The following is a 15583-nucleotide window of genomic DNA, read 5'->3' as shown; positions in this document are numbered from 1 at the left end:
TACAAGAATCAAATGATACATATGAAATCCCCATTCAAGTAGCCCTGTGTCCTTTACTCACTTCCAGCTTAGAGTCTTCAACAGCCCGACTCGGAATAATATCGGTTGACATCATCTGAAGAATCAAATGTTCCGAAGAGAGGATCCACTCAAACCTTGGAATAGTCACACGCTATGACTCCATCTAGTTTAGCGGGTCTTATCCCGCGAACCTCTCTTGCCGATGTACATCCACTTCCTGCTCGTACCCAGGGGCCAGGTGTACGCTGTCTCAGAATCAATTTATTGGCAAGGATTGAAAGTTGTCGAGCTTCCAAGCTTCAGAAGCAGCAAAAATGAAGAATTTAACCGCCCACGAATAACAAATGGGAAAGGTGATACTCCAAGTTGTTGCCGCCCAGAAACCTGCGGTGTGAAGATCGCTGACAACAAACAGCTGAATTGCCCAGCCCCGTCCATTTGAACTAGTCTTGCGGGGCCTTCATCACCCCCGCCGCGATCGGGCACGGGCAGACAAAAAGTTCTTTTTTCAACATATTTCACATGGTATTACGGAGAATTTCTCTTCTCGACAATTTCATCTATTCTCTGGTCTTCGGGCTTGCACATCAAGAATCCTTGAAAGTTGCGGGAGTCGGGTTGTGCGGCCCGCAATCTTATTCATACTTGGACCAGTTCGGCAGACGTGGGCCTAGCGGAGCCGTCCCCTTTGTCACCATGAGTGAAAAGCGTGAGAAACATCATAAGCGACAAGCAATTCGGAGAAGCTGGGATAGCTTCTGGGGGAAGAACCGGAGGTCATCTTCGGGTTTTTCGATTCCTACAACGACTCAAGATGACTATCTTGGTCCGCCAACAAGTAGGTTTTGACTTTCTATACAGATGTCTGAGCCAGTCTGGTAATACATCATCCGTCCGAACAGTAATAACGATAAAAATCAGATCATTTATCGGTCCGGTCTGTCTCGCAGATTTCAACCGCCGAGCTTTCAACTGGGACGACCGTACTAGGAGATTCCCCAGTACTACCATCAACTGTGGAAGCTGAAGCCCCACCGGAGAGCCCTAAATCCACCACGAAGTCCACCGAGACCGAGACCATATCGCTCTGGGACAAGGCATATGACAACCTGAAAGAGAAGAACGGAGAATTGGTCTCAAGTTATGAAGAACTGCTGTCTCGAGCACTCGTTCATGGTAAGAACTATTCGAGCTTTTCGTTCAGTTGCGTCCCCATTTTGACTGCTCCTTATACTGAAAATTTATCTAGACAAGTCGCTGCCTCCATCTCCTGAACTAGGGGGGTGAAGAAGTACCATGCGAAAATGAGATCCCACAAGACAATATTGCGGAGCGACGTGAAAAGCTCAGGGAAATCATTGAGCTTGGTCTAAAGCACATGAAGGACAACAAGCTGAGCACAACTGTCCTGGGACATAAGATCGTTTTGGATGATGCCTTGGCTAGTACAGCGAAGGCTGTTGATTGGGCTGCGGAGTATGTCAATGACGCAATTCAAGATGTTCCGTACGGCCCTGCTGTAATGGCAGGCATTTCGCTCCTATTGCCGCTTCTGAGGAATCCCGCGATGGTTGAAGAAGCCAATCGTGAGGGTCTTGTTTACGTCACTTCCCAAATGAAATTCTACAATGCAATGGAAACTCAACTGCTCATAATTCATCCTGCCACAAGATCCGACCTCCTTGAGCGCTTGGAGGAGCTATACTGCCTCGTGATCGAATTCCAGATGGAGAGCGTGATCAGGTTCTATCGCAAGCGAACAAAGAACTATCTCAATGCGATTGTTGACTGTGACCATTGGGAGGAGAAAAGATCTCACATTGAGAAAGAGGAGAACAGCATGCAGCGAAAGTTGGAAACTACCCTGTCACTTGAGAAGTCTAGATACCTGAAGGAACTCCTCCAAGAAGCGAAGGAGTCGCGGCAGGATCTGACTAAAATTGTTCTTAGCATTCTTGACGTGACTCAGCGTATGGAGCGACGCCTTTCCACTAGCGAGCACCGGGAATGTGTGAAGGAACTCGGTGCAAGCGATCCCTGCGATGATAAGACGCGCATTGAAGAGCAGAAGGGCGGACTTATTTGGGATGAGCCAACCTTCAAGTGGATTCTGGATAATCCGGACTACCAGAGATGGCTCGAAAGCGACCAGGAGCACCTATTCTGGATCAAGGGTGACCCCGGCAAAGGAAAAACCATGCTAATGTGCGGTATCATCAATGAACTGATCAAGACTGTTCGCGAAAAGGGGAATGTGGTATACTTTTTCTGCCAAGAAAGCGATAGACGGATCAATAGCGCCGCAGCTGTAGCACGCGGTCTGATTTACATGCTTGTCAAACAGCAAAGAGCAATGTTCTCACATCTGCAGCAGCCTTTCAATGACTCTAAACGATTCGACGACGCCAATGCGTGGACAGCCTTGTGCAAGATTCTTAAGTCTATTCTTGATGACCCGAATCTTGGCACCACCTACCTCGTTGTGGATGGTCTGGATGAGTGTGTGGATAACTTAAATGGTCTACTGGATCTTATCGCATATTCATCATGCGGGAATTCAAAGGTCAAGTGGGTTGTCTCCAGTCGCAACTGGGTCCACATGAAGAAAAAACGCAACCAGGCAATGTCCCCGAGTGTTCTTTCCTTAGATTTGAACACTCAAGAGGTCAGGACCGCAGTTGAAAGATTCATCAAGCTCAGAGTTCAAGATTTACCCTTCAAAGAGAGTACTCGATCTATCATCAGCCACAACCTGTCGGAGCGCGCTGAGGATACCTTCCTCTGGGCGGCATTAGTTTGCTTGGAGCTTGAGAATGTAAAGGATTTGGAGGCTCAAGAGATCTCAAGCAAATTCCCTAAGGATCTGAATTCCTTGTATAATCTCATGGTGAAGAAAATTGATCAATTACGACCACAGCGTAAAGGAGTGTGCTATCAAGTCCTTTCAACCGTCTCGCTTGCTTACCACCCACTTACCTTGAGTGAGCTTGCAATTCTTTCCGATTTCGGAACTGCGACCCCAGATGAAGGAGATATAAAGGACATCTTGGAGGAATGCGGCTCGTTTTTAGCCCAGCAGGAGGAGCGCCCAGTCTATTTTGTTCATCAGACAGCAAAGGAATTTATGATGAAAGAGCGACACGACGAGATGTTCGAGACCGGAGAGGAGAATCGCCACCATTCCCTATTCTCCCAATCGATGAAAGCCATATCTAGCAAATTGCGACGTGATGTCTGTAGTCTCAAAGATCCTGGATATTCCATTGGTGAGACTGAGCTACCAAAATCTAGCGAACTGACCGCGGTTCAATACTCTTGTCTCTACTGGGTGGACCATTTGATCGCCGGCGGCCCCCATGAGGAAGATCTTGAAGAGGGTGGTTTGATCGACAAATTCCTAAAACAAGACTATCTTCACTGGCTTGAGGCCCTCAGCCTTATGAGAAGCATATCACTTGGGGCATTAAAGATGCTAAAGCTAGAGACCTTCCTTACAGTAAGTCAAGCACCATTCAGGTTAAAAGTCCTCTTTCTAACTCCATTACAGACATTGAAGATCTCCAGCTCTTTGATGAGCCGTCTTCGCGATGCATGCCAGTTCATCCAGCATCACAAGTCAATTATCGAGCAAAGTCCACTCCAGGTGTATGCCTCTGCACTGGTATTCAGTCCTGTCAACAGTATGATTCGACGCGAATTTGCTGCTGAAGAGTCTGAGTGGATTAGCGAGAAACCATTGATGAGTGACACTTGGAGTAGCTGTTTGTTGACACTCGAAGGTCACGATGGCTCTGTTCAATCTGTGGCATGGGGTCCAAATGGCCAGGTTGTTTCAGCATGCTATGATGGCACGGCCCGACTATGGGACCCCTCCACAGGCCTGTGTACCCGCATATTCAAGAGTGACGGAGTTCCAATCTCATCCGTCAAATGGAAATCGAATAATATGCTCGCGACAGTTTCTGCTGATGGGACTATCAGACTCTGGAATACTCTCGGCCAGTGCGTGTTGAGTCGCAGAAGTCAAAGTATATTGGAGCCTGCATTCAAACATTTCCCAACATTGAACGGAAAACGTGTTGTTAGACTTGAAAGAAGACTTCAAGTGTGCAACCTCAAGGAGTCCCTTGAATCCTTTGCTTCAGCAGCCTGGTCCGATGAGGATCAGCTGGCACTGGCTGGGATGAACGGCAATGTTCATGTTTGGAAGTACATTCGTGACGCACATTCCTTGGAGCTCACCGGTCACGAAGCACCGGTCTATTCCATGGCCTGGTCCAGTGGTGGCCTGCTTGCAACAGCGGACAATAACGGGACTATCAAGATCTGGAATTTGAAAACTCCTCTGCCCGTGCAGACTATTTTTGCTCATCGGAAATTGGTTTATGCAGTAGCTTGGTCACACGATGGCTCAAGTTTAGCTTCTGTTTCAACAGATAGCACAATCAAAATCTGGAGCACCAAAACAGGCCTGTGTACTGCCACGCTGGATGGACAAAGCACGTGGATCCGTGCACTCGCATGGTCTGCAGATGGCAGACTTGCAAGTGGAGATGACGAAACAATCAACATCTGGGATCCCGTCACCTCTGAATGTCTTTCCAGGCTGGAAGGTCATGGTCATCAAGTCTGGTCTTTATCATGGTCAGCCGATAGCACTCGCCTTGTCTCTGCATCTCGCGACAAGTCAATCAAGATCTGGGATGTATCCAGACGCGAAGATTCTTTCGTACCACAGGGCCATAGCCGCGCCGTTAACGCGGTGGTCTGGTCGGCAGATAAGACTAAGTTGGCATCAGCCTCTGAAGACCATACCATCAAGGTGTGGGATGCGAGCAGTGGTCAATGTCTATGGACTTTGGCCGACCACACTGAGGGTGTTGTTTCAGTCGCCTGGTCAGAAGACGGGTCGAAGCTTGCATCCGGATCCAAGGACAAACTCGTTAAGATCTGGGATATGGAGAAGGGCTCCTGTATCGCATCACTTGAGGGACATGATGATGTAGTCCGCTCGGTATCATGGAGCAAAGACGGCTTCAAGCTTGCATCGGCCTCTGAAGATCATACCATCGCGATATGGAACCCTGACGGCGGTGAACCCGCCTTAGTGCTCAGAGGCCACAAGGACTGTGTCGGCTCGCTATCTTGGACCGAAGATGGAACTCGACTTGCATCAGCTTCTCGCGATGGAACCATCAAGATCTGGGAGACGACTGAAGGCAACTGCATATCCGATCTTCCCAGTGAAAGCTTCTTCATCCGACCAGTGACGTGGTCCAAGGATGGAACTCTTGTGTCTACATCAGACTTTCACAAGAGTATCCAGATCCGAGACGTGACGGACCAGAGCAAAGTCCTGCCAACACTTAATTTCCGTCGTGAGGTCTTCTGGACCCAACTCGATGAGACCGAACCTTACCATTTGCACACTGACATTGGTACCTTTGATCTTAACCCTGTCTCTCGTTCCGAAGACTCGGTGTCTAGTTCTGAGCCAGTTGTTCCTATGGGATATGGTATTGATGATACTGGATTGTGGATTACTTTCCGTGGTGAGAAGTGTCTGAGACTTCCATCTGAATACAAGATTGGGTGTTCTACAATTCTCCCTGGTCGGGTTGGAATTGGGTGTGGATCTGGGCGCGTGTTGATATTTGGAGTCTCTGAGACTTCTTAATGCTGTATATATGTTCCAATATTGACTACATACTAGTACTGTTGGAAAATTTGAACATTTTCGATGCGATATGAATATGAATTGATGTCTTTGGTTTTAGTCTCATCATTATCTATTCATTTCTTATGATTTAAAGTAGGCTGCGTGTTCCATTTTGGGTTAACTCGTAGTACTCCACTAGCCCAATTGAGCGGCTGAGATGCTTGGGTCTAACCTGATTGGGACACATGTAGGCTATGCCTTCCTGATTTGGAACAAGCCGACAAACAACTAGAAGAGCGCAAATCAAGACTCAATCAGCCGATCAAATAAAATCAAAATGTGTAACATTTTGAAATAAATGTCTGGAACATCTGATGAAAGCTATAAAATTCTAATCAGACTATTGATTTGACAATCTATCACTTCTCATAAACTTGATCATCCTACAACTTACTCATCACACCCAATCACCACAAACTATACTTCAAAATGGGTATCAAAACTACTCCAGCTACCACATCCTCAAACCCACACATCTGCATCATCGGCTCTCTCAACATCGACTTCGTTACCTCAACACCTCGCTGTCCCGGTCCAGGCGAAACACTAACCGCCACCTCCTTAACCGTAACAGCGGGAGGAAAGGGCGGGAACCAAGCCGTAGCAGCTGGACGCGCCTCATTCATCTCAAAGGGAGAGCAAGATGTATCCGTGAGCATGATCGGCGCTGTTGGAGCCGACGACGTCTACTATAACACATTACTCAAACCCGGACTCGAGAATTCAGGTGTCAGTACCACAGACATTGAAGAGTCAACGGAGGCACAAACAGGGTCCGCGAGTATCATTGTGGAAGATGCAGCTGGCGGCGAGAATCGCATCTTGGTCGTTCCAGGTGCTAATCACGCTGGAATCATGAATGATGTGACTCAGATTGTGGCTGCTGTAAAAGCTCAGAAGATCAGTCCTGCTGTTGTTGTATTGCAGGGTGAGATTCCCCGAAAGACGACTCTGGGATTACTTGAGTACTTTAATGGTGGTCTCTCAGCGAAAGATCGAGTACATGTGGCCTTTAATCCTGCTCCTGTTTTTCCAGAGGGTATCTCTCTTGCTGCGTTGAAGAATACTTCTGTTTTGATTATGAATGAGACAGAGGCGGTGCAGATGTCTAGATCTATTGCTGGACTTCCGCTTTCTGGGGGCCAGAGTAGTGAGTTTGGTGATTTACAGCCTGAAGACCTGGCTCCTCAGTTTCACGAGGTGGCGCAGGTTCAGATTGTGCTGATTACTCTTGGGGCTAAGGGTGTTTATTTTTCGACTTGGAGTGGTCGCAAAGGATGCGTGGGGGGGGTGAAAGTGGCCAAGGTTGTTGACACAACTGCTGCGGGTGATACCTTTGTTGGGTATTTCTCGACAGCTTTGGCGCGTTTTCTTGCTACCGGCGCTGAGCTGGAAGCCTTCGATAGTGACATTGAAGCTGCGGTGGAGAAGGCTAATGCCGCTGCGGCCAAATGTGTGCAGCGGAGGGGAGCGATGCAAAGTATTCCCTTTGCTTTTGATATGGAGTGAGAGAATGAATATGATAGAATAATTTATCTGGCCTGATAGACAGCCAGTATATAGAGCAATGAAACTGGCGTTATGGTATTGATACAGAATGAAAGCACTATCCATCATTTCCTTCCGCTTCAAGTTCCTCATCATATCTTGCCATCCTCCATGCAGCCTGGAGGGTCTCAGTTTCACGTTCAAGGTTCATCCCCGTAGTTGAAGTAATGATCTTCAATCTCTCCAATAGAACCTTCTGCTGGGAGTGATGTGTCATTTCTTTCGCAACCAATAACAGGCCTGTAACCAGTATCGGATCCCACTGCTCAGGTGAGTCATTACTGACTGCAATGCCAGCAATGGATTGTGCATGCCATATATGTGAAGTGAAGCTCCTTGGACCAGGGAGCGATTTCAAAAGTCGGGGTTTGTGGTTGAGAAGAAGGAGAGAGGTGATATGGTAAACAGCATTAGCGACCAGCGCTACAGGTGTCGTGTATATCAAGATCGGGAATGACGAGTCATGATCCGGATCAATTTGATCTGCCTCGCTGCCACGAACATCCACAATTTGCTGGACATCAACGGGACGCTCGTGATACCATTTTTGGCAGTCATTCCACAGGATTGCCCATTGAGAGAGGAAGTGAGACTGTCGTAAAGATGAAAAGGCTGCTAGCCTTGGAGAGCCAGCTGCATATGGAGATGATCCGTCTGATTTCCCATATATCAGCGCTAAACAATGTCCTAGGTGGCATAAGATGTGTTGATAAGCCTTAATCACGGAGCTCTTGGAGGTGGTAAAATGCGAGTCGTGTAGAGGAGTTCCATCTCGCTTGACAAATGAGCAAAATGGAGTTATCGGTGATTTGAGATCGGAGATTGAAGCTGCAAGATCTAATCATACAATTAGTATATGACTTCTCCATTTGTCCGTATCATTGGTCTTATGGTTGGATTTCTGTGGACATTAACTCACCAAGTTGGAAATAGAACCAAAAGAGGGCATCTCCAAGTCCTTGGGCTAGGTCAGTTGGTGACATGAATCCTCCTGCATACTCAACTCTAGAGGCAATAATACTCCGCCATTGCTGTAGCCCTGCAGGTAATAGCTCTTGTAGTAATAGTAAAGCTTTTCCTGCATGTCTTTCCACATCTGTTTGCGGTGAAATTTCTTCCTCCTCCGCCTCTTTTCGAAAGCGGAGAATATTCTCAATATCATCACTATTCATAAGTGAGATGAGTGACCTCTGCCCTGCAGAGAGTGCAAGTACAGCAGCCTGTAAGCTCCTGTTCGTCCGACTGTGAAGAAGAACTTGAACCCCCAGGGCACAATTGGAATCCCCAGTGTCTATCCACGGACCAACATGGTAGCGGAAATGTCGAAGCAGATCTGTCTCATAGCTGGTATTCGCAGGTGTAGGCCTGTGCACTAGCCTCTGGTAGCTTGCAGCGAAACCAAGATAGCCATGATAAGGAATAGACACCCGTTGCTCTTCCGTATTGAGCAGCATTTCCGGCCCATGTTCCAAGCTCGATGGGCCTGGATAATCAACTGGCTCATTCGAGTTGAGGATATTATTAAACGTAGCATCGTTTCCAAATTGCGCCTTAACTGGTTGAATGACTCCCTCATGCAAATCCGACTGGTCACCTGAGAGAGGTGACTGTCTAGATCTTGATTTCTCTTTGTTGGCTGAAGTTCGCGCTGCTGGGGAGTCATCGACAAACTAGATATCCCAGGATTAGTTTTGCAACAAGTGGCCACAACAGAGCGACTCATATCACTCACAGTGATCGAATTGTAGGCCTGCCTTGTCCCGCCAGCAGCTTGGCCAGACTTGGGTGGCACGAAAGCCAAGTCAGATCCATATTTACAAGAGAAACCCTTGACTTCACAATTGGCACATCGCGGCTTCTGCTCATCGCCTATTTTATCATCAGCTCAGAGTCCAACCAGCGGAGATGCAGGACTTACATTTTCGTCGTCTCTTGCGACAGGTCAAACAACCGGTCCTGACCCTTTGCTTGCCTGCAGGTGTAGGCTTGCGCGGCATGTTGTATGGTGTGCATTACCCCAGAATGTTGAAAGAGGCCAAAAAGAGATTTGACGGAGCCTCTACGGGCCCAAAATGTCTTTCCCCGGAGTCCGCCGAGCCCGAGATGCCGTTATGTGGGGCAGTGGTAGTGGAATAACCCAAAGAGGAGAGTAGAACCTGGAAGGAGAAGTGCGGGTTGAGCCGCGCCATATAATTTGCTCAAACATTCAAGTTCGGACGCCACCCGATGGGATCGGAAGATCGGACATCGATCTTTGTACTCTTTCTTATTGTCTTTTGAGATAAAGGTTGATCTATTGGAATATTGTTTGATCCACAGCCACGTTTTCGTGAGAGTGTGGGGAAATCTAGGATTTTTGTGGATCTATAGAGAAGTATGGCATTGCTTATCTTGAGACTGTACTCGAGGCCTTGGCCATACTAGTAGTTATGCATGAGAATTTCAAATTCGTGGGAAACTATTCATCAATTTCAAAGTAAATAAAATAAGTTTTCAAGCGACTCTATTGTTCGCTATCGCCTAGCTTAAACTGCCTCAATGTACTGAGCTCCATCCTTCTTCTCCAAGTCACGACCTGTCGCAGCACCCATGCGCTCAACGAAGGAGATCAAACCAACATCGCGCTGTGCCTCGCGCATAAGTTCCGCATCTCGCTCACCGGTATTGCTTCCAAAGACACGATCCATCTCTTCGAGAGAAGCATTCTTGGTCTCCGGCAAGAAGAACCAAACCCAGACAATACCAACAGCCAGGAATACCGCAAAGAAAATGTAGGTGCCCCACTCCCACGCCTGCAGCATAGGAGGGACAAAGAAGGCAATGGCAAAGTTGTTGATCCAGTTACTTGAGGCACCGATCGAGGCGCCCTTGGCACGAATAGATAGAGGGAAGATCTCCGAGACCAGGGTCCATGAGACGGGACCCCAGGTAGCTCCAAATCCTGCGATATAGAGCCAAATGAGACCTAAAAGATTTGGTTAGTTGTTTTCTTTGGCAGGTACATGCATCGCCACTTACCAACAGCAGTCCAACCAGCCGCCACATGGGATGGCCAATCGTGTTGGAATTTCGCCACAATGACACCGACAATCACCATGCTGCAGAACATCACAACGGATCCACCCAGAAGCATTGGCTTACGACCAATCTTATCAATAACAAGCTGGGTAAGAGTTAGTATCTGCGTCAAATATGATATTCGGATTGCCACGTACCATTCCCGGGATTGTGCTAATGATGAAAACAACACCAGTCACACCAGTTGCAAGAAGAGCAATAGTACCACCAGTCAAACCAAGACTAACAAACACATTTGATGCGTAGTAGATGACTGCCGAAGAATTAGTTTTGCGTATCAAGGGAAGAGATCATCGAAAACTTACTGGCATCGATACCGCTCCACTGCTGGAAGAACATAATCAACCAAGCAGTCGCCACGCGCTTCAAGTTATCCATAGACCGAAAGCAATTGGCATATTGCGCGATTTGGTTCATGAAGATGCTCTTGTTTTCAGTTTCAGCCAATTTCGGGAACGCCTTGGCAAAAGCTCGCTCCTCGAAGAGGGCCTCGGATTTGATCTCCAGGTACTCGACCTGAACAAGCTCATGCTCAACAGGGAGCTTTCGCATCCAAGCCAAAGTAGCCTGTGCCTCTTCATCGCGACCCTGCTTCACAAGCCAACGGGGCGAGAATGGCATAAACCAAATACCACAGGCAAGACACACGGCAGGGATACCTTGAATAATTGAAGGAAGACGCCAAGCCAGATCGGACTGTATTTCGCCTGTTCCGCCAATATTGTTGCTTCCATAACCAACCCAGAAAGAGATCATAATACCCAGAATAGTGGCAAACTGGTAGAATGAGACAAGAAGGCCACGCATCTCGGGGGCAGCCAATTCGGCATTATACAATGGACCAACACCACTGAAGAGACCAACACCAAGACCAGTGAAAAAGCGGCCTGCATAAAGCAAGGAGGGGTTACCAGCGGTAGCTCCAACATAGAGATAACTTCCCAAGATAACCCAACAACAGGCGAAGAACATGGTATACTTTCGAGAGAAGATTTCACCAAGGATACCGGCACTTAGAGATCCGACAATTCCTCCCAGTTGGAGAACTGAGGTTAACCAGCCTGTTGCTGTAGATGAGGCGACGACTGTTGGGAAGTTCTCTGTAAATCGAGTCATGACCAAGGACTGGCCGAGAACACCCTGCTGGTAACCATATTCGAAACCACCGAATCTGCAAACTCTGTTAGATTTCTCATTCTCTTTGAGCTCATGTATAAATTACTCACGAGGCGAAAAAGGCGATGAAGAGCACTTTGGGATTGTCAAAAATAGACTGCCACATCGATTTCTTCGCAATCAATGTACGTGGAGCAACCTCCATATCCACTGATTTGCGGTCTTCCATATTGGGACACCCTCAAGGTCTATCAACTTGAAGTGATGAAGGTAAAGGAAGATGTATGGAGAAGCGAGATAACAAATTTCAAGGAACTGGGATAATTCCGTGTAGAACCTTGGAGAGGTACAACACCAAGTTCAAACCGAAAGGACAAAGATTGAAAATTTTCACCTCCACTCAGAAAAGTCGAGATCTGCGAAGGCCAAGCATAAGACTCGGCGGGAGATGAGACCATATATACATCTTTTTTCCCTTCTCCATGATTTAGTTCCCGTCCCATGTAATCTAGACACCATTAACCCACAAAAAGTTAAACTTCTACCCCAGTCTCGGTCTCCCGAATCGCGTGCACCCCAGAAGACGAAAAAAAAAACGTGGAGGCAAAAGTGTGGAGAGAGACACATTAAACCCAAATCAGAAGGTTATAGGCTACGCTGACTGTTTAGAGCAAAAGATTCGGGATCGGGTGGATCCACTCGGTTGAAGAAGGAGAAATCAGGGACTTCGACCCAAAGATTCCGCGGAGTTGATCCAGTAAGATGAGGTTTTGGTAGCCCTAGCTCCAGTGGAGACGCTAATTTCTGCAGGATGAAGGGCTCGGACAGGACATTCCGAATTGGGAGAGCAGAGCCAGGGTTTTGCTCTTTTGGTTAGTTCGATGCGGGTCCAACGTGGAGTTTTGGAGATTTCCAAGAGAGGACCAAGACTATGGAGATGAGATTGACGTAAATGTCTCTTGTTGTGGGGGATCTTTGATCAGATCAAGTAGTATTGTTGATGATAGGCAACAAGAAATTCAGTTATAAAAATGAATGAAGAACGTCGAGGTAGTCCTGATAACGACTTGATTGTCATTTTCTGTTGAAGGTGCCGGTGATATACGTATAAATTGTCAATATGCATTTTTCTGTTTCAGTATCGTTGTTATGCGGCTCCTTGTTGCCATTTGTGACTGGTGTTTTGGCTCTGCCAAAGGCTTCTCGTTCAGAGAAGCACTATGCCATCATGGACAATGATTGGTATACGGCAGGTTTTGTACCATACTTAATTGCGCTCGATGGAGATGTTGAAATTCTCGGTCTCGCTTCTGGTAAGTCTTGAATCTATGATGACATTAAGGAGGTTACTGACTTGCATGGATAGATACTGCAAACACCTGGCAGCCTCAAGTTGCTTTGCACGCTGTCGCAACTCTGGAAGCTGGCAATCTGAGCTGTATCCCAGTTTACCCAGGTGCGACTTGGCCGTTGATCAACACCCCTGAGCGCTTCCAAGCATGGGAAACCATTCACGGTAAGTTGCCTTGGGAAGGCGCATTCGCTCCAGAGAACAAGACCGCTGAGGCTGAGGGTAATGATCCCACCTCGGGAAACCCGAACCGTATTGTGAAGGCGGCTTTCAAGGAAGGATTTCCCAAGGGCAAGCCAAACAACTCGACCTCGGCGGCAAACTTCATGGTTGAGATGGTACACAAGTATCCTGGTCAAGTGTCAATTTATTCTGCTGGAGCTTTGACCAATGTTGCTTTGGCTGTTCGAATGGATCCTCAGTTCGCATCTCTTGCAAAGAACTTGATTATCATGGGTGGATATGTTGACTTGAATATGCTCCAAGCTACTGGTAGTATTCTCCTTGCTGATTTTCAGTCTGATGTGAGTTCAATTATCCAATCTACAACTTTGAAGTACTAACTTTGGACTTAAGATCAACTTGATGATTGACCCTGAGGCCTCCAAAATCGCGTTGACGGCCGACTTCCCCAATATTACTCTCGCTGGAAATGTCGCCAATCAGGTGTTCCCCAGCCAGGAGTTCGCCGATGAGGTATACTCGGTGCCCAACCCGTATAGCAAGCTCTTCCATGAGTACTACGATCTGTCTTTCCCATTCTGGGATGAGACCGCTGCAGCATTGATGGTTGATCCAACTCTTGCTACCAACCAAACTTCAGGTACGTTTTGGTGATTCGCAAAATGCAAAGATCAATTCTAATAATTCACTTAGTGTACCTTGACGTGGATACTTCTTATGGCAGTCCCAACTATGGTAACATCCACGTCTACCAAAAGGCACTCGCACCTGTTGGTATTCGAGAAGTCAACTTTGTCTTCCAGGTCGACGAAGACAGACTGAAGCAGCGTATCAAGCACGCTCTTCAGTATCCCAAGTCCTGTGCCGACTTGAATTAGGCATCTGTCATTTTGTCCAATATTTCTTGCACATATTTTCTGGGATCGTTCATATCTCGAACGTGAGCTAGACATAGTATCATCGTGATTTCTTTGCAGCTCCATGTAGTATATTCAAATATTATCACAGTTTTTGAGCTTCTGAAAATCCAATGCCAGAACAATAATATCTGGTTACAGCATAACTAAATCGCAGATAGAATCTCCCCAGGTTCATAACCCCACGCCCGCTCTAAATCCTTCAATCTCCAAAGTGCACCCCATCCAGTCGTCTCTTCCACAATTTTAAAAAGCCTAGCAACCTCAATATGTTCACTGTGGTGACTCAGAAGCTTCCCGGCAATGTAAAGAGGTTGAATAGCATTAATCAAATTGCCACTGTGTGGGTTCGTAAGCGAAATACCACAAACGCGGCGCGCATGCCAAATAGACGAGTAATGCGGGTTGGCCAAAGGGATGATTTTTCCAGGAGGCTTCGTATCCAGCATCATCACACACGCTGCATGATACAATTGATTCCCAGAGATCGCAGCCCAGTGTGCGAAAAGTATTTCAGGGAAGATTTGTCCCCCGCCTATCCCCGTAGTCTTAATCGGTAGCATTGCGGGCGGCCGTTGCTCCAGCCAAAACTGCAACTCATCCCAAAGACAAACCCATTCTTCGGCGAACGGACGCGAATCATCTATCATCTCACCCAGCTCAAGGTATCGAGTTTGTCGACAGGACAGATCACAAGTCTTTGCACATAGGTATACCGCCCAGTTCGCATGCATGTCTGGTGAGACGGCTCCTTTTTCACAGAAGAGATCACGAATCATGGCATCTCGTTCTATTGGGGTGGCAGTTTCAGGCATATAAGGCACCCACTTTTCCAGGGGAAGTACGGTACTTTCCGCGCCATTGGAAATGATCGCACCACAGAGTTCCATACGCGCATAGCACCAAAACACGGCTTGAAGATGACCACCAGATAATCCGTTGACATTGAAAGACTCAAAAAGCGCCGCACAGCCCTCGACGTGTCGGCGCCAATCGCGCGGGCTCACAGACATGAGTTCCATGACTGCGAGGATGCAAACAGTAACCAAGACATTAGGATCTTTTGCCTGAAGACCTGGACCAAGAAGACGAATGGATTCTTGGTAGAGTTCCAGGCTATCATACGCTTTATCGAGACATGCCTTCCGTTCTGTTTGTCGGGCGGAAAATGCCAGAATAGCATAGAATAGGGTTGGCGATTGTTGTGCCAGAATAGGGATATGTACACCAAAGTGTCGAGCTTCGTCGAACTTGTCTAGGTAAGGAGCGCACTCGGTGATCCAGTTCTTGAGATAAAATATCAGTCGAATTTTTGGGATGGATACCCTGGTGAAATCTAGACTTTGTCGTGATGCTCGAGGTGCAGGGCCCTCCAAGGGCGCTGAAGTCACCGGTGATGTGTGGTTGCTTGGTTCAAGGCTTGCGACTGCACTGAATAGTACACATCGTAGCTCTTCTTGTAGTTCCAAGAACCGTGGATTAGCAGCGTACTCATCCGCACTGGAAAATGTTCCTGGTGATAGAAAAGCTTCCTCTTCGAAGATCGAAGTTGTCCCATTGAAAGACTCAGGAAGCCTTGTATCTGATAATATTGAAGGGCCGGGTTCTTCCATAATATTTCCGTTGACAGTGGTATGTAGTAGAATCCGG

At 47.3% G+C, this 15583-nt stretch overlaps 6 protein-coding genes across 6 annotated transcripts; 3 read left to right on the top strand and 3 right to left on the bottom strand.

Annotated features, from left to right (window-relative positions):
* Positions 1-717: 717 nt before the first annotated feature.
* N7483_006044 (NACHT-domain-containing protein) lies at positions 718-5698 on the top strand (the record flags this gene model as incomplete). Its single annotated transcript, XM_057089481.1, has 4 exons — positions 718-859; positions 943-1229; positions 1301-3517; positions 3569-5698. 4 exons carry the CDS (start codon positions 718-720, stop codon positions 5696-5698), a joined length of 4776 nt encoding a protein of 1591 aa, XP_056949310.1.
* A 471-nt stretch (positions 5699-6169) lies between these two features.
* On the top strand, positions 6170-7249 carry N7483_006043 (ribokinase; the record flags this gene model as incomplete). Its single annotated transcript, XM_057089480.1, has 1 exon — positions 6170-7249. One exon carries the CDS (start codon positions 6170-6172, stop codon positions 7247-7249), a length of 1080 nt encoding a protein of 359 aa, XP_056949309.1.
* A 97-nt stretch (positions 7250-7346) lies between these two features.
* Positions 7347-9285, bottom strand: N7483_006042 (Zn(II)2Cys6 transcription factor domain-containing protein; the record flags this gene model as incomplete). The annotated part of the gene is made up of 4 exons (XM_057089479.1): positions 7347-8125; positions 8208-8958; positions 9021-9157; positions 9207-9285. 4 exons carry the CDS (start codon positions 9283-9285, stop codon positions 7347-7349), a joined length of 1746 nt encoding a protein of 581 aa, XP_056949308.1.
* A 528-nt stretch (positions 9286-9813) lies between these two features.
* Positions 9814-11711, bottom strand: N7483_006041 (sugar porter family MFS transporter; the record flags this gene model as incomplete). Its single annotated transcript, XM_057089478.1, has 5 exons — positions 9814-10253; positions 10307-10451; positions 10504-10619; positions 10672-11537; positions 11593-11711. 5 exons carry the CDS (start codon positions 11709-11711, stop codon positions 9814-9816), a joined length of 1686 nt encoding a protein of 561 aa, XP_056949307.1.
* Positions 11712-12602: 891 nt separating this feature from the next.
* Positions 12603-13894, top strand: N7483_006040 (uncharacterized protein; the record flags this gene model as incomplete). The annotated part of the gene is made up of 4 exons (XM_057089477.1): positions 12603-12795; positions 12849-13357; positions 13410-13656; positions 13710-13894. The coding sequence occupies 4 exons, from the start codon at positions 12603-12605 to the stop codon at positions 13892-13894; spliced, it is 1134 nt and encodes a 377-aa protein (XP_056949306.1).
* Positions 13895-14079: 185 nt separating this feature from the next.
* N7483_006039 (putative C6 transcription factor) lies at positions 14080-15546 on the bottom strand (the record flags this gene model as incomplete). Its single annotated transcript, XM_057089476.1, has 1 exon — positions 14080-15546. One exon carries the CDS (start codon positions 15544-15546, stop codon positions 14080-14082), a length of 1467 nt encoding a protein of 488 aa, XP_056949305.1.
* Between the last annotated feature and the right edge of the window lie 37 nt (positions 15547-15583).

Source organism: Penicillium malachiteum, assembly GCF_028827825.1.
Source record: "Penicillium malachiteum strain IBT 17515 chromosome Unknown utg000002l:1.0-8849297.0:1.0-8852440.0, whole genome shotgun sequence".
Classification (NCBI taxonomy): domain Eukaryota; kingdom Fungi; phylum Ascomycota; class Eurotiomycetes; order Eurotiales; family Aspergillaceae; genus Penicillium; species Penicillium malachiteum.
The sequence above is the reverse complement of the archived record's forward strand: the minus strand, read 5'-3'. Positions and strand labels throughout refer to the sequence as shown.